This window comes from Gekko japonicus, unplaced genomic scaffold (assembly GCF_001447785.1).
Source record: "Gekko japonicus isolate JY-2015 unplaced genomic scaffold, Gekko_japonicus_V1.1 scaffold578, whole genome shotgun sequence".
NCBI classification, from domain to species: domain Eukaryota; kingdom Metazoa; phylum Chordata; class Lepidosauria; order Squamata; family Gekkonidae; genus Gekko; species Gekko japonicus.
Genome location: NW_015168668.1, coordinates 89,674 through 115,683, shown reverse-complemented (window position 1 = coordinate 115,683; position 26,010 = coordinate 89,674). Strand labels below are relative to the sequence as shown.

General features: G+C 42.7%; 1 protein-coding gene across 1 annotated transcript in view; it reads right to left on the bottom strand.

Annotated features, from left to right (window-relative positions):
- The window catches only part of LOC107113910 (ankyrin repeat domain-containing protein 26-like), a 108,467-nt gene that overhangs the window by 8,493 nt on the left and 73,964 nt on the right, over positions 1 to 26,010 (bottom strand). Inside the window, exons 29-37 of the mRNA XM_015415313.1 lie at positions 22,939 to 23,895; positions 19,884 to 20,036; positions 19,269 to 19,444; positions 19,014 to 19,107; positions 18,580 to 18,657; positions 8,981 to 9,115; positions 4,625 to 4,737; positions 1,760 to 1,901; positions 300 to 590 (exon numbers count right to left, since the gene is read on the bottom strand). Of these exons, the coding sequence (XP_015270799.1) occupies positions 300 to 590; positions 1,760 to 1,901; positions 4,625 to 4,737; positions 8,981 to 9,115; positions 18,580 to 18,657; positions 19,014 to 19,107; positions 19,269 to 19,444; positions 19,884 to 20,036; positions 22,939 to 23,895 (2,139 nt within the window). The remainder of the gene's footprint in view (positions 1 to 299; positions 591 to 1,759; positions 1,902 to 4,624; positions 4,738 to 8,980; positions 9,116 to 18,579; positions 18,658 to 19,013; positions 19,108 to 19,268; positions 19,445 to 19,883; positions 20,037 to 22,938; positions 23,896 to 26,010) is intronic.

Here is a 26,010-nt window from a genome sequence, read left to right as displayed (position 1 = left end):
GTATGAGGTGTGGAATGGAGTGAAGTCCAGCTTCCATATGCAAAAGACCTTGAAGGTTCCATATGCAACTGACATTCCAACTGCCTTGCGGGGAGGGGGGTGAGTTTGAGGTGTGGAATGCAGTGAAGTCCAATCAGCTTCCATATGCAAAAGTCCTTGAAACGCTGGGTGGGACTGCACAAAGCAGCCAGTCAACCCAGCCAGCGTCTTCTGACTGACAGTTCAAGCGTCCATACACTAAAGGAGTGCATTTTAGAACTTTGGCACCCACTATTCAATTATATATAAGGAGAGATTACCTGCAAAAACAAATTGACTTCTTCCAGTTTTTGTCTGATTTCTTGCCTAGCTTGCTCTTCAACTTCTCTCTTGTACTGTTCTCTTTGGTTGAAGTCCATCATATTACTCTGTACATGACGTTTGAGATTAGCGACCTCATTTTCTAGCTGCAGTTTGCTTTTCTCCAGTTTGTCATAATCCTTATGGAGTATCTTTACAGAAGACAACTGTTCTTGTAGATCATGATTTGTAGATTCTAACTGGGTACACCTAGTTGACTCAACCTCCAGTTGGTGAGAAAGTTCTTCTATCTGAATGAAACAAATACTTGTGATCTCAAAACAGGGAATTTGTTAGAATCAAGTAAATCAGATAAAGGTTAAATATTTGTACACTGATGTTGTGGACTATGCTATTTGCCCCAATTAACTATTTATTGCAGACCTGGTTACACTTTTAGAGACATTAAGGCTTGAGATAGCAGAAAACACATTTTAAACAAACTTTTTTATAGCATAATTGTTTTCAATTTGAGAAGCATCTTAATAGGAAAGTATATTTGCTGTGTGGCTGTACTAAAATGAGTAAGTAAATATACAGGAGGGGAGGCATGAAAACTTACATGGGAGAGGAAATCCCATTAATTCCTCCACTGGCTCCTGCCACCACCCTCTTGCTCCAGTATGCACACCTACCTTCCCTCTGCTCCATTTCAGCCCCTTGGTGACTCACCCTCCCTGTCTTTTTCATATAATAATTATTGATTAAACAACACACATTAACAGCTCCAATTTTACAGCTTTATAGGCACCTGTTTCCTCCTCCTTTCCCATCAGCTCAGATCATAGCATCATAGAATGTTAGAGTTAGACGGGACCTTGCAGGTCATCTAGTCCAACCCCCTGCACTGCAGGAGTATACTGAAAGATAGCCCCACATACCTACAACTTCTGATGCCCACCTGATCTTTTCCCTTCCCCACTGCTTATCACCACCTGCTCTCCTGCTCCTTACCAGCTGTCCTTCCACCCCACAACCCCCAAGGCGTCCCCTCTCGCCATTCTAGTCCTCTCTCTTCATCTGTTTCCCTCCCCAAACTACTTTTTTTTGCATTCTTTCTGATTTTTCCCACATTTTGCACTCTGCATTCTCCTCTTCACCACCCTTTCACTCCCTCTCTCTACTCCTATTACCAGCCTACTGACGTCTTTCCACTAATAGCTGCCATTTTTTGTTGCTATCACCTGATTTTTTCTTCCTGTATAACACTACTGCATACACAGATGTTGCTGTTACTGTTGAAGGAGGGTAAGCCCATAAACTTTAAAAAAATGTTCATATTTTCCTACAAAGCTCAAGAGTTTGCAGAAACATAAGCCTTAACCTTGTCCTGATTTTTTGATCTTGGGGGAGGGGGATACATTTTTATTAGCTGTATTATGTTCATTTCATAAAAGGAAATAATTATATAGAATATTACCTTTGTTTTTAGCTTTCCAACTTCTATGTCTATTACTGAGTATCTGGTCTTCATTTCTCCCTGAAAGGTAGTTTGAGATGAGTTCTCCTCACTCTCATATTCTTTCAGTTTCTTTTTAGTTGTCCTTAAGAGCTTCTTAATTCTGCAGGATAAATATTGAAATCCATCAGTTCCACATTTATTGATCCCTTGTTGAGAGAGCAAATTATTTTTTTATTATCTACTTGGAACCAAATTGTGATTGAAACTGTGGCCAAATTTGTATACCTTGAAGTTAGGAAACGAGCAATGTATCAGCAGACAGGGCCTTAAGGGCATGATATGCAATTAGGATGGCATGCATTTCTATGGTATGGGAAGACAGATTCACATAAATATTTCAAACAACATCGGTTAAGGGCAGCCTTATTAAAAGTCTGGAAACCAATCAAAAAGCAATTCTATGGTAAGATCCTGAAGCTGGTTGCACCTTAGAAGCATTCACAAATCCTAAATTGTCAGAAGAAAAACTAGAGATGAGATATGCTGATTTGCTGGATGCAAAAGGTAATTTAAAGCTGCCTAAAGAACTGAATTGGTGGCAAAAAGTACAGATTGAATCAAAGTATTCTAAAGATAAAACGATTGGTTTCAATGAGGAATGGCTTGAAATAGATAAGTTAATGATGGCAGGTGATCAGAATTTTATAAAGAAAATGTATGATTTACTGCTTGATTATAAAATGTTTGATGAAACTGTTAAAATGTGATGGTTTTATGGGCACAAAATGTTGGTCATAATATACAACTTGAACAGTGGAATAAACTTTGGAAAAAAATATTAAGATTACAAAATCTATTGCATATAAAGAAAATATATACAAGATGTTTCACAGATGGTATATAACGTCTGAAAAGTTAGATGTGCTGGAAATGTGAGAATAAAACGGGGTCATTTTACCACATGTGGTGGTTATGTGATAGAGTCAAAAAATACTGGGCAGGGATACATGCTTTGACTCAACAGATTCTGAAATGTAATGTACCCTTTACTCCTGAAGTATACTTATTGAACATTTTCCCTGATACCTTTAAAAGAGATGATTCTTACCTTTTGATTTATATAACTACTTCAGCCATAATATTATATGCTAAATATTGGAGATGCCAAGAGGTGGCAAGTAAGGAGGAATTTATTAATAAAATTTTTGAAGCGGCATACATGGACAAGCTTACGTTAACCTTGAAAGACCACTCAGAAGATTCATTTGAAAATACTTGGCAAAGGTTTTATGAATGGCATAAACATTATATCCTTACTTAAGCAAAACAATGGACAACTAAGAATAAGAGGAGAAGACATGAAGAGACTAAAATTCCTTACTGTTGCAAAACAATCTTTTTTTTAGTATAAGGTAGAAACTATATGTATTAGAAAAGACGCAATAAGCAATATGTAAACAAACTATACCCCCGTTTTATGTTTAGAAGTAGTGTAGTATGTTTGTTTGTATGTATGTCTTTGTTTATGTAGTCAATAATTAAAAAAAAAAGCAGACAGGGCTTTGACTGTTCAGACTGTTTCTTCCCTGTTATAATTCGGTTGTTATGCCAATAAAGGTTGTTTGTTTGTTTGAAATCCATCAAAAAATTAACAGGGAAAAAAAACCCAAGTAAGTTTTGTTTTCGTTTCTGAAAGTGTTCTATGAAGATTTTTTAACGTTCACCCATCGGGACATTCTTTGTTGGAGAATGTAAAAGAACTTTGTTGTATGAAAATTGTAAAGTAGGGTGGCTTCAGTGTGTTCTTTGCTTAATACCCAGTTTCAGAATCATCACAGACTCAAATAGAGTAAATTCTGGCACAGTACAGGAAATCCACTAATGAAATGCATGTTAATTTCACTGGCTGAAGTGAGCATCATCTTTGGCAGTGACAGCAGCAGCAGTGTAATAGATGATGGGAAACAGTAGCTGCCCCTCATTTCCCATCACTGTGGGGCTGCCTTCATCTTTTCACTCATGCTACTTACAGCTACTCTGGAGGCTAAGTATCTTTGGGCACTGCCTACCCAGACACACAGTCCCTATTCCACTCCTTGACCACATAGATTCTGAGATTATCTTTATTTATTATGATAGGGGGCCTTGCAAGGACTCTAACAATGCTATCCTAAGCTGGTCTACTCAGACTACCACTAAAGTCTATTTAATAGGGTTTACTCCCAGGAAAGTATTAGGATTGTACTGAAAAAGGATGGAAATTTAATTCCTTCTCTACCTTTTACTTATTCTGCTGGGTCTGGCTTTGCTCCTCACCCCTGCAATGGCTCTGTTCTTATCTCAGCATATATATACTGGCTCCAACTCCACTTCCTTTCCCCCCTCATCTCCTCCTGGTGTTTGCAGCCACTGCTGCAGTGTCATGCACCATTTTGGGATGCTGCAACAACGCAGAATGCCAGCCAAGCTCCAGAAATTGTGTGTGAGAGAGATGCCTGAACATGTTCAGTAACAGCTCTAAGAGTTTGTTAATTCCTATTTTTTTAACAGATGCAATGTTTCTGTAAAGCTGAGCCCTAAACTGTAGTTGGAACTAACTCCATTTTGCAGATTTGTTTTGATCCACATAGGGCCAGCTCTCAGACATTAGATATGATGTTTACATATGTTTTCAAAAGAAAAAGTCAAGGAAAATGGGGAAAGAGGGTTGTACATATTATCTAGAGGGTATGCAGTGCATTGAAAGGAAAGTAGGCTAGAAACCAGACTCTCTTGTATATTTATCTATGAATGGTAATTTGCAATGATACATTTCAAGTAGAAGTTCTATAAACCAAAGCATCTACTTCTTTATTACTTTCTGAACAACTGAAGTCTACTTACCCATTGCATTCTTTATGTAATTCACTGTTTCTCTTCATTTCTTGACCTAGCCGAATTTCCAGTGACCGTTTTAACTCTGCTAGTTTTTTCACTTTCTTCTTCTCATTGTTAAACTGTTAAAAAACCAAGAATAAGTACGTAATATTTAGGCAACCCAACAAAAATTCACATACCCCATCACTGTTACATAAAAAACTCCTACGATTTGGATCCTAGATCTCTTTTTCTCTAATGGTCATCCTTTTCTCCAGTGCTGGAGTCACATACTCCCCTGCTAGTAGAACGGTATGATCCAATCTATTGGATTGGATGTACCCCTTTCCACATGCAGAAAGTATCTCACAGGAAGTCTATGAACATTATGCAAAGAACTAAAATGAAGAAATTCTTCTACAGCAGAACTTCCTAGCTGTGTCCATGTTTTCCAAATTACCATCACTGAAAAACATCAGAGTAACCCCTAAGAGTACTGACACCATCTGACTATGTAAGTAAGCTGCTGTAATTCTATATTTTAATTTTTCTGAGAAAGTTTATTGTATGGAAGCTAAAACTAAATATGTTCAAAGTATAAACTTTTCAAAAGGTCAAATTAAAAATTATCATGTCACTTTAGGCAAGATATTTATTTTAAAAATATTAAGTCATCTTGTTAATCATAAATGTAAAGAACTCAAAGATTAAAGTCTGAAATATATTATTATTAATTCATTGTGGTAACAATCAATGTAAAGAAATGTTAAAAATTGTGTATTACAATTTTGTTAAGGTGCATTTAGCATATTAATTTGTGGAATATTAAACATACATATAACTTGACAAATATGCATACTGTTTTTCCAAATCTGCACACAGGAATGTAGTTATGATAGTAGAACATTATATTCTTGGTTTTGCCCAGGCCACGGGACGGAGATCGCACTGGTCGCCCTCATGGAAGACCTCTGGAGGCATCTGGATTGGGCGGATCAGCAGTGCTGTTGCATCTGTCCGGCAGCATTCGACACAGTTGACCATCAGTTACTGATCCACCACCTCGCCAACACTGGAGTCCATGGGTCTGCCTTGCAATGGCTTACTTCCTTCCTTCAGGGTCGGGGACAAAGGGTGGCGCTAGGGCAACAGCTATCCCGAAGGCATTCACTGACTTATGGAGTGCCCCAAGGGGCGGTGCTTTCCTTGATGCTATTCATCTATATGTGCCCCCTTGCCGAGATTGCCCGGAGGCATGGGCTGGGATGTCACCAGTATGTGGATGACACCCAGCTCTATCTGCTGTTGGGTGGCCAGTCTGACTCTAAACTGGAAGATCTGGACCAGGCGTTACAAGCTGTGGCTGGATGGCTCAGACTGAGCTGATTTAAATTGAATCCAACAAAGACGGAGGTCTTGTGCCTGAGCCGAGGTGGCCCAAGGTTAGGGATCCCACTCCCAACTTTCGATGGGGTGCCGTTGGTGCCAGTGCCGGAGGTTAGGAGTGCTCTTTTACCATCTTTGGCTGATTAGGCAGTTGGTTCCCTTTCTCGAATACAACGACTTGGCAACAGTGATCCATATGCTGGTCACCTCGAGATTGGACTACTGTAATGCTCTTTACATGGGGCTACCCTTGTCCCAAATCCGGAAGCTACAGCTAGTGTAAAACACTGCAGCCAGGCTTTTGATGGCCCTCCCTATGTGGGAGCACATCCAGCCTGTGCTGAAAGCACTGCACTAGCTGCCGATAGCATACTGAATTCATTTCAAGGTTCTGGTTCTCACCTTTAAAGCCCTTTATGGTCAGGGGCCTACATACCTGAGGGACCGCCTTTCCCCACATGTTCCCCAGAGAGACTGGCCCTCCCAGGTCCCAAAGACACCAGGCTGGCCATAATTGGGGACCGGGCCTTTTCAGTGGTGACTCCGTACTGGTGGAATGAGCTCCCAGAAGAAATCAGGGCTCTGCGGGACCTTTTACAGTTCCACAGGACCTGCAAGATGGAACTCTTCCACCAGGCCTTCAATCAAGGAGCCACATCAAACAACTGAAAAGTGACAGAGCCCTGTTCCTCGGCTTACCATCTACAGCCGGTGCCCCCCAGTAAATAGACCAAGATGAGCTGACAATCAATACAGACCACTTGAACATTCCATCATGATTGTTGCCGCCATCTGTAAGTACTGCTATTAGTATTAGACCTGTTAATAGCACTTTACGATACTTGGATCGTCTTATGGTTATTTTATGAGTGTTTTATAGTTGTTATTTATCTGTTTTAACCTTTTACGTAAGCCGCCCTGAGCCTGCTTTGGCGGGGAGGGTGGGATATAAATTGAACAAATGAATGAATAAGCCTATTAAAGTAATAGGCTGCCTAGTCACCACTGGCGAGTAGAAATCAGCCCCTGGCAACCATGTGATGACTCAGGGGCTTTGATATGCAGCACTGTACCTAGTAGAGGTCTGGGTTCCATACATTGAACAGCTTAGGTCAGTGGTGACTAAACTTCTCTCAGTTATTATTATCAATACTTTCACATCAGAAGCCGCCTGCTTTGCAAAAAGCTCCGGTTCTTGCATCCTTTTTGTGCAGACACATGTTTCAATAAAGTAAATTAAGATAAGGCAAAGTCAGCAGACTGCTATGGTCTGTGTATGACCTTTGTCTTTAGCAAGAGCTACCCTCTCTCTCTCTTTCTTCACTTTTGCCTATTCCCTACAATATCACGCTTTAGGTGATGTGCAACCATTAAAAACAAAATTAAAAGTAAAAACTGAAAATCAGCTACATCATCTCGGTGTCAAACATTCCTTTGTCACCCTACTCTGGACTGCGTTGCTGTCTCACAGGCAGGTAAGGAGAGGGCCAAAGCGAGAATGGCGGAATGAAAAAAGAAGAGGAAGAAGGTGCTGGCTATGATGGAACCTTTGCTGTCTTCAACCAAAAGCCTGGTGGAATATGTCTGCCTTATGAGCCCTGTGGAATTGCATTAAATCCCACAATGCCCTGGTGGTATTATGCAGAGAATTTCACCAGGTCAGAGCCAAAAAAACCCTGGCTCTGGTCAAGGACAGCTGGATATTTTTAGGGCCAGGGACCACCAGTCTCAGCAGAGCATAGTGCTCTCCCGGGGACATACCAGAGGAGCGGTCCCAATGATACACAGGTCCCAGACTGCTCAAGGCCTTAAAAGTCAACACCAAAACCTTGAACCTGACTTGGTATTCAACTGGGAGAGTGTAGCTGGAGCAGCACAGGTCGCATATATGCTGTCCGTGGCATTCCCGTCAGGTCTGGCACCGCCACATTCTGGACCAGCCAAAGCTTCTGGGTCAGTCTCATGGACAGGCCAACGTAGAGTGAGTTACGGTATTCTAGCCTGGAGGTGACTGTTGCATGGATTACAGTGGCTATGTCAGGGCGTGACAGGAAAGGGGCTAATTGCAGAGCTTGGCGTAGATGGAAAATATTTGTGACCTGGATCTCCATAGTTAATGGACTATCTTTAGAAGATCCTCAAATATATTTTTAACCTCTGGGATTTCTTTTAAAATTTTAATTCTTATTACACTTTGGGATTGTAAACTGCATTTTCCAAGGCTTGTGACAGTAAATAGAAACGGTATTTAAAATTTCAGTATGTATCAGTATAGGAGCTGCGGTGGCTCAAATGGTTAAGACGCTGAACTGCAGGCTGTGGAAGGTTGGTAGTTCAGCAGTTCGAGACCCGAGTGTGCCGCATGACGGAGTGAGCTCCCGTCTCTAGTTCCAGATCCTGCCAACCTAGCAGTTTGAAAGCAAGAAATTGCAAGTAGATAAATAGGTACCACTTCAGTGGGAAGGTAACAGCGTTCCGTGTGCTTTGGTGTTTAGTCATGCCGGCCACATGACTACAGAAAACGACTTCAGACAGCGCTGGCTCTTCGGCTTTGAAACGTAGATGAGCACCGCAACCCTAGAGTCGGATTCGACTGGCTTTCGAGCAAGGGAACCTTTACCTTTTATGTATCAGTATGCAGGCTACTAACATTTTTATAGGCTAGAAACTTAACTCATTTCAAAGTCTGATGGAAGCAGTGGAGCCTGGAAATCTCCCAGAACTACAACTGATCCCCAGACTACAGAAATCAATTCCCATGGAGAAAAAGGGCTGCTTTGGAGGGTGGACTCTGTGACATTATACCCCTCTGAGATCCCTCCCCAGGCTGCACTCCAAATCTCCATGAATTTTCCAACCCAGACTTGGCAGCCCTAGATACAACATGAACTGAGTTTATTTTATGGGATGCATCTAATTCTTTTACTGGTGGGGAGAAATTAAGTACTTGGAACAGCTTACATTTTTTCCTACCATCTGTATGCTCACTGGACTTACTTGAGCTAGTAACTCCGTCTTCTCTCTATCAAGCTCAGAAAGGCGAGCTCCAAGTTTTGATCTTGACTTCAGTTCTTCTTCCCACATGCTGTAAGTATCCTGGGCAGTTACTGATAGCATAGTTTGTTTCTGGACCTAGAAAACAAGCACAGTGCTCTTGATGGAGAAATGTTACAGAATGTATGTTTAAACTAGTCAGGCAAACATTGTACTGAACCATACACCCAATTTAGACTTCACAGAATTGGTCACCAAGCCATGGTTTTGCAACTGGGAGCTATTGTGCGAGCTTGCTTACACGTCCCCATTCTTCCTCCTTCTCATAGCCTGATGCACTCCCTCTGCAATGGTTTACAATAAACATAGTTTCAACAATGTCCAATTTGGGCAAACGTAGTCATGGCAGTAGAGATTTATATCCACTTCAAATTGTGGTTTCAGGGTTCAATATACATTCTAATTTCTTCTAATTTTAAATGACATACCTTTGTTTTGCAAATTTAGCTGTCCCAGATGGCTTTACCAAGGAGGAGAACAGAAGAATGATCTTGGGAGTGAATAGGACTGCCCACCCCCCATGGTGGAGGATCCCCTGCCACCAGGCCCTGTTGCCTGCCACCACTGGAAGCAGTGGGACAAGAAAAATAAAGAAAAACAAGGTCTTTTCTAGTTAACAGGAAGTTCTTACTGTCTAGTTCCTGGCAATTCCTAGAGCTACCCAGAATCTAGGAATCACCAGAAACTTGGTGGTAAGAAAACACGGTTGCGTTTACCTGTAAAAACAGGTTGCTTAGCTGTAACTGATGATCTTCGAGTGGTCATTTGTGCAGTCACACACTTGGGTTGGGTGCTTGCGCATGATCCCGACCTCGGAAAGTTCTATAGCTAGCCATAGGCATTTTGGCACACTTTCTCCCCTGCTCTGGGGAGCAGGCATCAACTGCACATGCCTGGAGCTGAGGAGAAAGCCACCTCCCAGTCAGTTCCTTTGAACTGCCGGCGGTAAGTTCCATCAACTAAAGGTAAGTGACAGAGAGCTGCCAACAGTGGGGAAGGCTGGGCAGGTGTGTGTGACTGCACAGATGACCACTCAAAGATCATTAGAAGTTTACCTTCTTTGTGGTCTCTGTGCAGTCTCACACTTGGGTGATTAGCGAACTAGACAGAAAACAGGATGTAGGGTGCTGGCAGCTGGCATAAAGAGAAAATAATAAAAACCCTTTAACTGTTATAGACCTACCTGAGAGGTGTTCTGAGGAAGAGTGTCAGTGAAAAATGGACCTCAGCACCGTCTGACTGAAGGAGGTGTCCTGGCAAGCCTTGATGTCCAAAGTGTAGTGCAACACAAAGGTCAATGAAGAGGACCATGTAGCTGCCACACAGATGTCATCAAGGGAAACACCTTAAAAGAAGGCTGCGGAGGTCAACACCACCCTGGTTGAGTCTTGCTAACTTGTAACACAGTGAGATGATAAAAGTGACCCACTTGGCCAATCTGTGTGTAGAGACCTTTTGACCCTTACTGGGTTTGCCACAAGTCACAAAAAGATATGTGTCCTTCTGGAACAGCTTGGTTTTGCTGTAATCCACCCTGAGCCCACTTGCGGAGAGGGTGAAATAGAAGTTGAATAAATAAATAAATGTAAAATGACAAGGCGCTTCTGACATCCAATGAATGTAGGGCTCACTGGCCATTATCAGCAGAGTCTGGGAATATGGCAATAGTTTGGGACAAATGAAAGGGACGACTTTAGGTAAAAACAAAGAGTCCGGGCGTAACACCATCCTGTCCTTATGAAAAACAGTTTAAGAAGGGTCCACCCTAAATGCACAAAATTTGCTCACCCTCTTGGCAGAAGTCACTGCCACCAGGAAAACCATTTTCCAGGTTAACAGACGAAGATCAATGGTTGCCAGTGGCTTGAAGGTCTTGCCCATGAGTTTTGCTAGCACTAGTGACAGACTCCAGTCTGGGACCAAGGGTGTTTGAGGAGAACGGAGACAGAGCATTCCTTTCAGGAAGGACTTGGTGACTCTGTAAGAAAATAATGTACTACCATCCACAAGATTGTGGTTAGCTGATATGGCAGCCAGATGAAAACCCAACTTCTGCAGGGAAACCAGGAACACAAGAACCTCTGGGAGGGGTGCACTCTTAGGATTGTTCAGCTTCGAGGCTGCATAAATCACAAAACATTTCCATTTAGCCTGGTAGGTCCTTCAAGTAGAGGGCTTCCTGGCATTCAGCAGCCCTTCTCGAATGTCTGGGGGGGAAATTTAAGGGTTTATACACCCTTCTGTTAATTTGAAGAACCTGGGGTCATGATGGAGAACCCTGCCTCACTGCTGTGATAACAGGTTTGGGGCTGGAGGAAGAGGCAGGTACCTGTTGTTTGAAAGACAAAGACGATGTGGAAATCAGGGTTGCCTGGGCCACCGGGGGGTAATCAAGATGCAGGAAGTCCGATCATTAACAATCTTCTGAAGGACTCGCAGAATGAGTGGGTATGGGGGGAATAGGTAGAAAAATGTGCCTGTCCAATCATGGAGGAAGGCATCCCTGAATCATCAGTTTCATGGTCACCCCCTGCTGAAGAAACTGTGATATTTGGTATTCTCCGTGGTGGTGAAGGCATTGACTCCTAGATGATGATGAAGAAGAGATTGGATTTATACCCTGCCCTTCACTACCTGAAGGAGCCTCAGAGCAGCTTACAATCTCCTTCCCCTTCCCACAACAGACACCCTGTGAGGCAGGTGGGGCTGAAAGAGTTCTTTCGAGAACTGCTTTTGAGAGAACAGCTCTGAGAGAAGTCACTCCAAGGTTACTCCAGCAGCTGCATGTGGAGGAGTGGGGAATCAAACCCAGTTCTCCCAGATTAGAGTTTGTGCTCCTAACCTCTACACCAAACTGGATGACTGAAGGTCTTGAAGACCAGAATCAAGTAAGTCAGAAAGGAGTTGGCAATGGAGCTTGAAGTGGCAAAGAAGCCATGTCTAGAGAGGCCACATCCAGAAACATGCAAATGGGACCACGAATGTGGTGGAGGCCATATAAGTCCCAGAAGTCGCTGGATGGCATTCACAGACTGGAGAGGCCTTGTTAGGACAGGCTTCGCCATGGTCTGCACGACAGAAGCCCTGTCTGCAGGAAGGTAAGCTTGTTTGTCGGTGGTGTGAAGCCTGGCTCCAATGAACTGTAGGACCTGAGTGGGTTGCAGAGATGACTTGCTGCAATTTACACAAAGGCCCAGGCATGCCAGCAGATAGATGTGGATGTGGATATCAGTCAGTAGTTGTCAATGAGACTGTGCGACCAGTAACCAGTCATTGATGTAGGTCTCCCTCATTGCCTCAGGGCCGCTGCCACCACAGCCATACATTTGGTAAAGACACAGAGTACAGTGGACAGTCCGAAGGGAAGCATTCTGTACTGGTAGTTGGAGTGACCCAGTGCGAAGCGCAGGAACCACCAGTGCTGGGGGCAGATTGTCACGTGAAAATAGGTGTTTTGAAGTTCTACTGATGCCATCCGAGCATTCACAGGGATCAGAGGAAGAATAGTTTGCAACGTAATCGTGCAAAATTTAAGATGCTTGATGAAGCGGGTCAGATCTTTTAGGTTCATTATGGGCCTTTTGCCTCCATTCTGCTTTGGGACTAAAAAATATCTGGAATAGAACCACTGGTGGTGTGTGATAGCTCCCTTGTTGAGGAGGCTGTTCACTTCTTCCAGGAGAAAGCAGGACAAAATGTGGGGTGGGTGGGAGAGAGTCAAACTTTATGGCATACTTCACCCAAATGATGGTGAGGACCCAGGTATTCGTGGTGATGGAGTTCCAAGCTGACACATAGGGATGAAGTCTGGTGCACACAGGTGGTGTAGCGAGAGGTGGGGGAAGGAGAGCAACTTGTCTGGAAAAGTCAAAGAGGCGGTTTAGGTGGCTGGAAGGGCCTTTTAGTAGATGGTGTCTTTGTCTTGGATTGGTAGCCCTGCTTAGGTGGTAATGGTTTCCTCTTCCAGGTCTCATGAGTGAGGTGAGTGTTGACGTTTTTGGTACTTCGGCTTCTATTGTTTGGACTTATTTCATTGTATGGAGGGTCGCAATATTCCAAGGTTTCTGGCCCATTTTCTGCCATTGCCCACTGTTGTTAGAGTCTAATCTGTGGAAGCATGGAAGGGACCTTCCCCATCAAAGGGGAGATCTTTGATCTTGGTTTTGATATCTGCCTGGAGGGAGGTAGCCTTGAGCCAGGCATGTCTTTGTAAAGTGATGGCTGTAGCCAGTGTCTTCAAGGAGCAAATTGCTGTGTGACTTCCTTCATGGCTTCTTTAATAGGGTCAACTGCTTCTGCAATTGAACCTTTGATGGTTTCTTGAATTAGAGCCTGCAATTTTTTGCCTTGGGAAAGTTGTAGGGTTGAGGCCACTGACTTTGTTGTAACTAGTGAACTTAGTGGCATTCTCGGTGGTCTACCAGTTCCTGCCATTTCCATGAAGTTGATATTATAGGTTTTCTATCCAAAAATCCAAAGGGAAATGCAGTTCTCCTATAGACCTTCCAGTAATCTCAAAATAGGAGGAGGTGAAAAGAGAAAGAGAGGCAAAGGAAACAAAAAAAGCCCTATAAAAGATTTCTTTTAAATGTACTCCTTTGTTGATTCTGCCAAGAATAGTGTTTTGGAACAAGTTGCTCTGTAAATTGAAAATAATAACAGCTCTGATATCTGTTGCCATCTAAGCCTAATGCAGCCACAGGAATGTGTTTCAAGGTCACACGTATAGTCAGTCCACTTATAAAAAAAAACAGCCTCAGAGACAATTAATGGAGAGAAAGAGAAATTATAATCTGGTGAAACAACGCTTAGGATAGATCCAATAATAGCAGATCAAATAAGTCACAGAAGGCTCTTCCAATTGTCCTTACAATATGTTGACATACAAAGGATGCTCAGTCCCATTCCAGTTTTTATGACCCAAAAATTTGTACTGAGTGCCCTGGATGGTCTACACTCCACCCCAAATAGGGGAAAAAATTGAGAGTGTTGCAAAGGGTCTTTAAAGTTAATAACAACAGTCAGGTACCATACAACTCGATTATTCATAAAGTTTGGCAAAGTTTCCTTCTCAAGAGCTGCCCAAAGTTAAAAGCAAAGTCATGCCAGGTGTTTTTTCTTAGCCGGCCGCCTTTACTAGAGATGGGGGGGGGGAACCTCCTGACTCTGTTCTTTAATAACCCTTAAGATTGTAAGGGGCAGATAGTATGCAGATTAAAGAGTCTCTCCTTTGACTGTAGCAATAAAGTTTTACTCACAGTGATGTAGTCGGCTTTCTTCAGCTGGGTTTCTAAACCCCCCCCCCCAGTCACAGGAAGCAACAGCTAGCAGCCCATAGCCATGGGCGTTCTCTTCGGTCTTTGCGTTGGAGGCGATCCTATGGTCTCACCCAGTGTGCAGCTGCTGCATGGGGGTCTCAGATCAAGCCTCTTGCACTACTCCCCCATCTCTGGAGAGGTAGAGGGGTCTCGGTCGAGCCAGAGCCCCTTTAAAGATCAAAAGAAGCCGGTGCGCATAAAAGCACATTGTCTCGCCATGCTGCAACCTGCTCCTCTCCAATCCTTAGTAAACTTAAAGGGCAGGTAGAGGAGAGTCAGCTAGAGATTCACTGCATGTTTGGCATCCCTAGCCTGCTGGGGGGGCATTCTACCACATCACAAAATGAACACGTTCGGTAAACGGGAAGGTCTGTGAAGTTTCGTGTAGCCCACAAACCATGAACCTACCATGAACCAAAATTAACCTCCATTTTCCTGGTTCATGCCCATCCCTAATACTTATGTTCCGTGTTTCACCTGTCTTTCCCTTCCCCTCTATCCCTCTCTTTCTCTCCAATGCCTCTCTTTCTTTTTATCTATTATGGGATTAAGGCTGCAAACAGTGAGAGAGAGGGAAAATTAGGATTTATTATTACATTGCCTGTTAAAACTGTAAACCTGTAATAAAGCTCTAATGTAAGAAAAAACTTATGACATGATTGCCAAGTGTATGAAACAAATTCTGATTCTCCACAGGAAGAAAAATGAACAGCCTGGCTTGGCAAATTAGTGTTATCATTCATCACTGGTTATTGTGCATCATATTTAAACTTTCCATCATTTAATTACATTTAGGTGAAACTCCTTACTCCCTTTTTAATTTCTGCCATTTTTGGTTGAGAACTCTGGACAAATCAATAGGTGAAATTTCTGTCTTCTGGAGAAGACTGCAACCTCTTGGCAGAGAATATGATTAAGGAGCACAAATCAATGTGGTAATGTATGCTCATGAACATGTGCCATGTTTAGTTGGTCTGTAGTAGATGGAAAAAATTGTCTTGATCCTTTTTAAGACATGTAACTAAAGAGTTAATACAAACTTTTATATGATACAAGTGGAAGACTATCAAGACTACTAAACAGTAAGCCATATCTCCTTGCTTTAGGAGCAGATTTCTGAGCAAGCAGAAGAGACTGATATAGTTTGAGAGGTTAAGGATAAGGCTTCAAAAACCATAGCAAAAGAAGCTGTTTCACAAGGCAAGGTTGTACTTCTTGAACGTTTTTGCCCATGGAGGAAAAAGCTATGGAGAATAAACATTTCTTAAAATGTAATTTTTTGAACCTGATCAATATATCTAATTCTCAACTCTCTATGGATACTTAACTCCAGAGATTGGAACCATGAACAGACAAAACAGATCTTTCTACAAACCTGAGAAAAGCCCCAAGTTTGTAGAAAAATATAAAACAAAAAATACATAGCGGGAGGGATTAAAAACCTTCGGAGTGATAAAAGGCTGTTGGTGTACGGCATGGGGAGTTAAACCTGAACAGAAAGAAGCCTGTGATTTTAAGAAACAAATGCCCTTATGCCAGGTTGGTGTAGTGGTTAAGAGTGGTGGACTCTAATCTGGAGAATCAGATTTGATTCCCCACTCCTCCACATGCAGACAGCAGGGTGACCTTGGGTCAGTCACAGTTCTCTCAGAGCTCTCTGAGCCCTGCCTACCTCACAGGGTATCTGTTGTGAAGAGAGGAAGGGAAGGAGATTGTAAACCGCACTGAGACTCTGAGTGAAGGGCGAGGTATAAATCCATCTCCTCCTCCTCCTTTTCTTTTCCCTCTTCTCCTTCTTCTCATTCTCCTTTGCCACTGATAGGCAACCACACTTGTATTGCCAGCCCTTCAAGCCTTGCTTTCTGTCTTAAAAGGCAGGGCCCTTCTGGCTTTTGAGGGAAGATTGATTCGGGTCAGGCCTGGCAGCAATCACCAGGTGTAGCCCAGAGGTGCTGCCTTACTCTCAGGTAGCCCCAACAATGGGGTACCCTACTTCTGACCTGAACCAGAGACCCACAAAGTCAGGCCAAGGAAGACACTCTTAGCCTGAGCCACAGAGATAGCCAACACTTTGCAAAAGGGTTTCCATTTCAGGATACACAAGGCAGCTCTTGAAGTAATCTCCAGTCTTCCCCCTCCACCCAGCAAAGGTATGCATATGAAACAATAGTGAGTTCCACCAGGTACAGTATCTACATTTCTAAAGTTATTCAGTGGTCACCTGGCGAACAGCCCTTCTCTCTCCAAACCTGCATGTAGCCCGTTTTGTTTGACTCCTATGCCTATGCGAAAACTCTTTTGTCTAAAACAACTGTCCTTCCTGCCCCATCCCTCAAGATACCAAGATAAAACTAATTAAACATTAGTTTCATCAGCAATCCTTCCTGACACCAATCAGGGACCCATTTCCCACCTTTTGTCTAAACCTGGGAACCTATTCAACCTGCCTTGGCGGGACCATCAGGGGTCATCAAACCCATTCAGCCAATGGGCATTAATTTCATCAATGCTATTGTGCATCCAGACTCTGCCCCTCTGGGACTTCATTGGTCACACCTAGGTTTTACTCTTCCTGGTGTCACACCCCCTTGGACCCATTATTGGTCCAGGAAATCTTTTGCCTTTACTTGAGACAAGCCCCTCAAGGCCTCCTATTGGTGTGCATTGTTTTCCCATGTCTATATCCACCAAAGCATATGGCCTCGACTGTGTGTCTGCCCGGACACCAACTGGCAATTCACTCCCAAACTTTGTTTGGGCCATAATCTCTTCCCCATGGACCTCTGCACATCTGGACAGGGACTATAACCCCCATAACTGACCCTACCGTTCACTATTATCAGTTACGTTTTCTTAGTTCTGCACTGTGTGCTCTTTCTTGAATGCTTAGTGTGCTTGTCATTAGGGAAATTCTTCAATAAAAACTATTTGATTCACTCTTCAAATCTGGAGTCTTCCTACTGGACCGGACCTTAGTATACACAGGTGTGCAGTCCCTGGTATCCCTCTGGCCTCCTCTGCCTCATAGGTAATTTCCCCCAACAACAAGGCAGGCCAATGGTGGTAACACAGGCAACTTGCTACTTGCTATGTGCATGACTCACCCAGGCCTGGCTGCTTGCTACTGTTCAACAGTAGTCACCTTATGGAAGCCAGTGTGGTGCAGTTGTTAGGGTTTCAGACTAGGATCTGGGAGACACAGATCACCAGTCTGCCATGCAAGCTCATTGGGTGATCTTGGACCAGTTACACATTCTCAGCATAACCTACCTAACAGTGTTGTTGGGAGTATATATTGGAGGTGAGAATGATGTAAGTTGTGGAGAAAGGTAAATAAACAACAGATGTAGTTGAAGATGGGAGAAAGATAAAAGGTAGCTAGGTTGGTTGGTCAGTGGGTAGGAAAAAGTGAAGAAAGCAAGGAAAGGTGAAGATATGAAGGCTGCCAGTTGAAGGAAAAAAGGAAATGGTGTGCGGGAAGGGGATATGGGGAAACTGAGTTCCCCACTGCCCAACTGGGCCATAGTTTTCCAGGGCAAAGGCCAGGGAAGGGAAGGAGGGAGAACAGACAAAGCTATGATGTTTGGTGGGTGGGAAGGAGAGAAGGAAACAGGAAAAGAAGAGAGGTGATGGGGTTTTCAGGGAAGGGAAGGAGCAAATAGTAGGTGAGGGGAAATGAGATGCCTCCTGTAAGTTCTTGCAGGTCCCCCACTTGTTAATTTATAATGCAGATATAATAAAAGTACAGTGATGCAAAGAGCTTAAGATTCTTGTTTCCTGTTATTTGGGTACATCAAATGCAGCTTACACACTTATAGCTTGTTTTTGTACTTGCGTACTGTCCTTCCAGATGAGGCTTTCAAATGCCACTCATAATTTTGGTCAAAGAGCTTTATGAGAAAGGAAAGAAAAAACAACCCTCACTGCTACACAAACTAAATGAAAGAATTTGAGGATGTCATCCAAGTCTCCTTGTGTGGCTCTGAAAACAACAACCAATTAAATTTATTTTTCAGCCCAGGAAAAAAAAATGGAGACATGCATGGGATTTCCCAATGCTGAAAAAGAATGACTAAAGCCTACCAGAGATACTTCTAGTACAGTTCAAGGGAAAGAAACAGAAAAAAACATCTCCAGTATACAATCTTAGGACACCTCCCCCCCACTATTATTATGCAAATGTATCCAATCACAAATTATTAGCACATTAAGAATTTATTATACCTGACGGTTTAGTTGTTCCTCTAAATGTTTTTTTGTTGTTTGCAAGACAGTTATTAGTTCCTCAAGACGATTATGAACCTATATCCAAAAATTAAAATACTCATTTAAAAACTGTGAAGGTCTTAAGAATTAATGCAGGGAAATCTCTACAGGGAATAAAATATCTGGATTTCATGCAGATACATTCGTTAGTTTTGATCAGAAACTATATTATAGCTAACAAAAAAGGATTCCATCACTTTATAATGTCAAAGAATCCTTAAAAGATAGAGGTTATATTAATAGTTATTCAAATGTTTGTAAGACAGTTTACTGTTCCCAACCTCTTCAGTAGGCAGTACAAAATTTTTAAATTTTAGGACTTAAGAAGAGACTCAGTCATAAATGGGAATTGTCCCCCCCCCCTTTACCCACCAGTAAGATGACTGACTTACAGAGGCACTTTCCTGCAGATCTTTCTGAAGTATCTCAATTCTGCTAGTTTGCTCTTTGTTTGTAGCTTCCAATCTGGCATTTTCTATTTCAACTCTTAAAAGAAAATAAAACCCTACTTTAACTTGTAAACATTTATTGACTTATTTGAAATGTTCCATAAACGTTCTACAAATTGCATATACCTAATTGATACATAGTAAGTCCCCATTCTTCTGTCTAAAAATACAAGTTGAATACACTGTGTTAATTTTTACCTTTGTATATGTTCTTCCAAATGTTTTACAGCAGTATTTGCTCCTGATGATGCTAACAGCAAGTCTTGTAACTTCTGAGGCACCACACTCACTTCACTTTCCTTAGCATCCAAAGCACTCTTCAAATCCTGAATACACCTTTGGGAATGGATATATTGTTCTTCTGACTCTTGCAGCTGCATGAACAAAGAACCAAATGAAGGGGGGGGGGAATCTACTGGCAAACAGGTTTTAGCACTGAGAAGCCCTCTGCCCTCCCCTCACCCCATAGACCAAACTAATAAGAACAATGTGGATGAGTAGTAAGAGAAGGTTACTTCAAGAAAGTAATTTATTACATCACTAAAATAATGGCAACAAAGATTAGATCTGAAACACCTTCCACTACGGAACACTGACTGGCGTAAAGCCAGTTCCATTTCTCTCTCATTTTTACAGAGGTTTCTTGGATCACCTCTGTTTCAACCTGCACAAAATTCTATTGGGGCCAAATACATTGCCATTTACATTAGCTTGAACTCCATTCATATACTGTATTATTTTGTTCCCAAATAAGCAGGGCTTTAAAAATATGTAGAACTAAGTAAAGGACTGAAGATAAATGTAATAATTTACCTTAGATTTTATCCTTTCGATTTCCTTTTGAAGCTCCTGTTTATCCTCCTCTAAGTGATTACGATAGCGGGTTGTAACTTCAAGTGCAGCTTCTGACATGGACTGCTTTTTAAGAGAATCTGCCAGCTCTTGCTGCAGTTGTCTTAGTGCACCCTAACAGAAGCATTTTAATGAAAATGGTCAGAAGCAATTAAAAGTGCCTTTCTAGATTACAGTTATTTAAAAGAGAAATATGTTTGTCAATTTCAAGAACTTTGGTTCACTCAAAATGGAGTTTGCTTTAAAAGTCTGGTTCAGCCTGGCTGTGACCTGCCTTTGTAAAAATTGTTGTCTTAAGTCTCCTATGTTTCACACAGACATGTTGGGGAAAGCAAATATCTTTGCACCTGCAAGATAACATGTTCCCTCTCTGGCCTTGGCTTCTCTCATTAACATTCCAAAGCAATTAAGTCCTGTGGGAAGGGGGTGGTGGTGTGAAGCTGTAGATCACATCACCTGCTCTTCTGACATGACCAGAGCCCAATCTGTAAGGGAAGATCTTGTCTCACTAACCTCTTAGTGTTCTTTGAGGGAGTGAACAAACATGTGGACAAAGGGGACCCAACAGATGTTGTTTACCTTGACTTCCAGAAAGCTCTTGATAAAGTTCCTCATCAAAGGCTCCTAAGTAAGCTCAATAGCCATGGGATAAAAGGACAAGTCCTTTTGTGGATCAAAAACTGGCTGATTAATAGGAAATGGAGAGTGCGTATAAATGGGCAATTTTCTCAGTGGAGGGTGGTATCAGTGGGGTACCGCAGGATTCAGTACTTGGACTGATGCTTTTTAACTTGTTCATTAATGATTAAGAGTTGGGAGTAAGCAGTGAAGTGGCTAAATTTGCAGATGACACGAAGTTGTTCAGGGTGGTGAGAACCAGGGAGGATTGTGAGGCACTCCAAAGGAATCTGTTGAGGATGGGCGAGTGGGTGTCAACATGGCAAATGGGGTTCAATGTGGCCAAGTGCAAAGTGATGCATGTTGGAGCCAAAAATCCTAACTAAAAATAAACGTTGATGGGGTCTGAACTGGCAGAGACTGACCAAGAGAGAGATCTTGTAGTAGATAACTCAATGAAAATGTCGAGATAGTGTGCAACTGCAAAAAAAAAAACACAAAACCCAACGCTATGCTTGGGATTATTAGGAAGGGAATTTAAAACAAATCAGCCAGTATCATAATGCCCCTGTATAAGTCAATGGTGTGACCTCATTTGGAGTACTGTGTACAGTTCTGGTCACCACACCTCAAAAAGGATGTTACAGCATTGGGAAAAGTGCAGAATAGGGCAACTAGAATGATAAAAGGGTTGAAACACTTTCCCTATGAAGAAAGGTTAAAGCGCTTGGGGCTCTTTAGCTTGGAGAAACGACGACTGAGGGGTGACATGATTGAGGTTTATAAGATTATACATGGGATAGAGCAAGTAGAGAAAGGGTTACTTTTCTCCCTTTCTCACAATACAAGAAATCATAGGCATTCAATGAAATTGCAGTAGGGTTAGAACAGATAGAAGGAAGTACTTCTTCACCCAAAGAGTGATTAACATGGAATTTATTGCCACAGGTGATGATGGTGGCTACAAGCATGGACGACTTCAAGAGGGAATTAGATAAACATATGGAGCAGAGGTCCATCAGTGGCTAGCCACAAGGTATAGATAGGAACTCTCAGTCTGGGGCAAGTGATGCACTGTATTCTTGGTGCTTGGGGGGGGGGCAACAGTGGGAGGGCTTTTAGTGTCCTGGCCCCACTGGTGGACCTCCTGATGGCACCTGGTATTTTTGGCAACTGTGTGACAGAGTGTTGGACTGGATGGGCCATTGGCCTGATCCAACATTGGCTTTTCTTATGTTCTTACGTACAATGAAATCATCCTTTCCCTGATTGGCCTACTTGTATCTGGAAGACATTGCTTGAACCCTAATTGGTGCAGAGGCCTAGCAACCGGTTGGGATTCAAACGATAAATAAGCTACCTTAACATGTATTCAGGGGACATGATGGTGTTTGCATGTAAAGCTGACACGTAGCATCACTTTGCTCACTTCTGGCCAACTTGGAAGCTCTGACTGCTGAAGCCAACCAGCCTGGCATTGGGACTCTGGAGACAGAGTACATTTTGGACCCAGAACATTGAATGGGTAACATCTTGCTTTTTGAGAACCAAGGTTCTACAAGTGTTTAGCTAGTTTCTTAATCTCTAGTTTTATTGTTTTTCCTCACGGTAACCTTTTAAGTAATTCTGCACTTTTTATTATAATAATACTCTTTGCACTTAATATATTTTATTTACCAACCTCTGTTTCTGTCTCCACTGCTGCAATAATACAATCTGGTGCCTAGACTGGCGGTGTACTACCTTTAGAGTAACTTGTAGGTCTCCTGCTGTGAGTCAACCTTTAATACTGGTAAGGTTGGTAGTTTGGCTCTTGACTGGAGGGACCCAGAAGGACTGGTGGTAGCCCTACCAAATTAAAGGTATACAGGTGCCTTTAACACTCTTTGTAATTTTAGCTAGCCAGCCTCTTGAAGAAAGTCTCCAGCCCAGCTTGGGCAGGAGGGAGGCGCTCTTTGATAGTCAAGCTAATTTATAAAAGGTGCTAAATTAACAGTACTGTTACTGACCACTAGACATTAGATTCACTTCCTGTACAAATCAACCAAAAACACGTGGGCAGTTCATAGCATTTACTACCAATAGGAAGACAGTAAGCTTCCCGTGCCATTTATCTTTAACTTAGGCTACAGTTCTTAAAATACGGTGTACAATTAATCTGATCGGTTTCCTTCTGCAGTACAAACAGTAGTATCAAATGGTACACTACACAGTATTTCCTTCAGCCTCTAAAGGCAAGATGTGTGAATGCTCATTTGGAAGATGATACCACATGGACTAATCCTCTGTGCCCAAACACTGCTCCCAAGCTGCATTCATTCTGTTAGATGTTGTTACTGGAGAATTATACCCTCAGTATATCTTAACATTTAAATTAGTGTTGATGGATTATACTTACCTCTCTCTCTGCTTTTTCTGTTTCATATTTAAAGACTTGATCCCTTAAATTATTGCATTTTGCGGTTAACTCCTTATTCCTGTCTTCTATCATTTGTACTTGCTTTTCACTATCAGCTCTGAGTTTAGTAAAAATATCATTAAATCTATCTTGAACACTGCTCACTACTCTTTCTTTAATAATACCCTGGTTTTGAAAATCTTCAAGTTGCTGACGGAGTAAAAGATTTTCACTCTGGAGCTGTGCCAATCGTTCTTGCAAAGATTCCTGTTTTACCGCGTATTTGTTTATTTGATCCTTTTCCATTTGCCGTGCATTTTCAAGTTCCTTCACTTGACACTGGGCTTGACTTAGATCCCTTTGAATACTTTCAATATGTAAGTTCTTTTCTCGGAGTGTGTGTGTTACATGATGCAGTTCATTTTCTAGGCTATTCGCTTTGCTTTCAGTTCTACCCAACAGCTGAGACATGCTCTTGTTGGTCTCCTGTAGATTAAACAGATCTTGATTCCATTTGTCTTTTAAATGAACCCAGTCATCACGCTCTCGCTGCAGTGTTCGTTCAAGATCATTCTTTGATGCACTAGTCCGTTCTAGTTCCTGAGTGGTGAAATTCAAACGGGAACGAAATGAATCAAGCTCCACCTCCAGTCTTTCTTTGTCTTCTTTCATGTGCTCTAACTTAGAGTTTAGCATGACACATTCTGTTTTGGTTACGTTTATTTGTCCATTGTACTGAAGAACTGTTTGAGTCAAAGCCTCTTCATTTAGTTTCAACTCTTTTTTAAGTTCTTCGTTTTTTTCTTTTAGAGCTTCGTTTTCTTCTGAATACCTGGTTTCTTCTTCCCGATGCTGAACTCTTACCTGGTCAAGCTCTAGTCTTAATACAGCAAGTTCATCTTGGACAATTTGATTTTTGTATAACAGATCCTTTTCTTGGTCATGATGATCAGCCATCTGAATGATCCAGAGTACAGAAAAACAAAGTAAATGAAACTGCATTAAAAAAAGCAAACAACTCTAACTTGATTTTTCTTTCCCCCTTCATACTCAAACACGGAAATAAGTTACATTCTGGCAGAACAGACTTTGATCCTAGCTGCATCATAATATGTACAAATATATACTTATTTTTCAAGGTAACACTGTCATTGGCTACATTTTTACCAGGTATACATGCTACACATTGCTCATATTGTGCTCCAACCATGGGTTTCAGCTGGTGGAAAAAGGAGAATGTGATCCCCTTTGACCTCCAAAAGTGTCATGCTGGGGTTCAGGGGACCTTGATGGTCATGTGGGACAAAGGGGTACAGAAAGGAGGGGAATTAGTTGAGATTGTGAAAACGCTGACTGCATGCAACCACATATATCTTAAAACACACCTACAACACGTGAAGCACATAACAGAGAAGCAACAGCCCCAGGGCCAGGAACAAGTTGAGGGAGGCTTTTCACTAACTCCATGCTGGCACTGAGGAGACTACGGGGTGGGCTCCTGCAGCAGGTTGACACCAACAAATCAGCTCCTCTGGGGGCTGGCCAAAGCTCCAGGTGGACCTGGAGTAGGGAGGCTTCTGTTTGGTCTGCCCCTTGCAGAGGCTTCACTCTCTACTGTTTTCAGCTTGGAAGATCAGTGGTTGCAGTGGAGTTCTTCTTTTCTCCGGTCAGCAGCAGTGGTGGGGCTTCTCCTGCGGTGATCTTCCTCAGGCTTTCCCTTGGCATCTGGTCCTCCACTCCTGGATGCCGGGAGACCCATCACCCTCCAAGTCCTCATAGGGTTCCTGGAGCACTTCACAGATATTTGCTGGTCTGAGTTCAAGGCTACCCTTTTCTGCACTGCATTTATGGTGGCCTGGGGGTGGGGTGGACTTCCGCAGCAGCAAATTGCTCTCAGCTTCACGCCACAACAGCTCCAGGTACACCCTCGAGCTGGGGGACATTTCCATAGAGGGTTCCAGTCTCTTTATCATTTTGTACACATCTAAAACAAACCAGGAATGGTGTGGGTCCTGGATTTTCTATGCAGCTTCCTCTGAAAGGGGGTTCCGCATTAGGTCTCAAGGACTGCATACAGTTTGCATGGCTGGGCCACAGAGTGATGCACTGGGACTCTCTCGTATCAATGGTCTCCCGCCAGGTATTCTACCTGGGTTCCCTGGATGCAATCATCATTCAGCTTTGTGAAAAAGATCTTCCAGGCCAAAAAGGAGTTGATCCTGCCATTGCCATAGTGGTAGAATTGGGGACTAATTTCCAGGCTTCTGAACACACGACTCCTCTGGTTGGAACTCTGAAGCAGTGTGAATGGTGTGGTGCTATTTCCCCAGACAGGGTAGACATTGCTGGGAGAAAAGTTAGTGGTGGAACAGGGTGGCTTCATTATTTACCACCTGGACATTACCTTCATGCAGGTGGTCCTTTTCAGAGCTGATAGCATTTACCTCTCAGAATGGAGTATGGATATCTGGCTTAGTGACATTCATGATGGGTTGGTTTATTGGCTATGGTTGTAAGAGTTTGGCAGGAGCAGTGTGGCTTGTCCAGCTCTTGTAGTAGTTTGGGCTTCTGTCCAGATCCTCTGGGGGGGGGAGACACTGTGCCTGGATGCCCATCTCCCTTATTTTGGGAACCCCTTAGGGGGTCTTGGGGGTGGAAACATACAGCAGCATGCCCAGCTTAGGAGCTGTCAGCTGTCTCTCATCACCAGGTGGCAAATGAACCATGCAGTGGCTTGTGTCCATGTGGGATCCCCGGGTTTGCTACTCCATGGGCGAGCTGGGGAAATGGGGTGATATTGGGCAGCAGGCAGGTTGCCCAGTGCTGGATCTGTTCCTATGCTGCTCAATGCTCTTGCAGTTGACCTTAGGTTTTGCTTACAGATCTTGGATCTACCTTAAAGTATTCTGTGAGCTAACATGATAGTAAGACAGGTCAGTGCTATCCTTTTAGTCATATAGGTAGTGGAGGCAAGTCTGAGAGAGCAAGTGTCTTGCCTAGAAGCCCCTGCTAAAATCTAAAAACATGCTAAATTGTACTTATTTTCTCTAGTCTTATCCACAGAGTTATGCG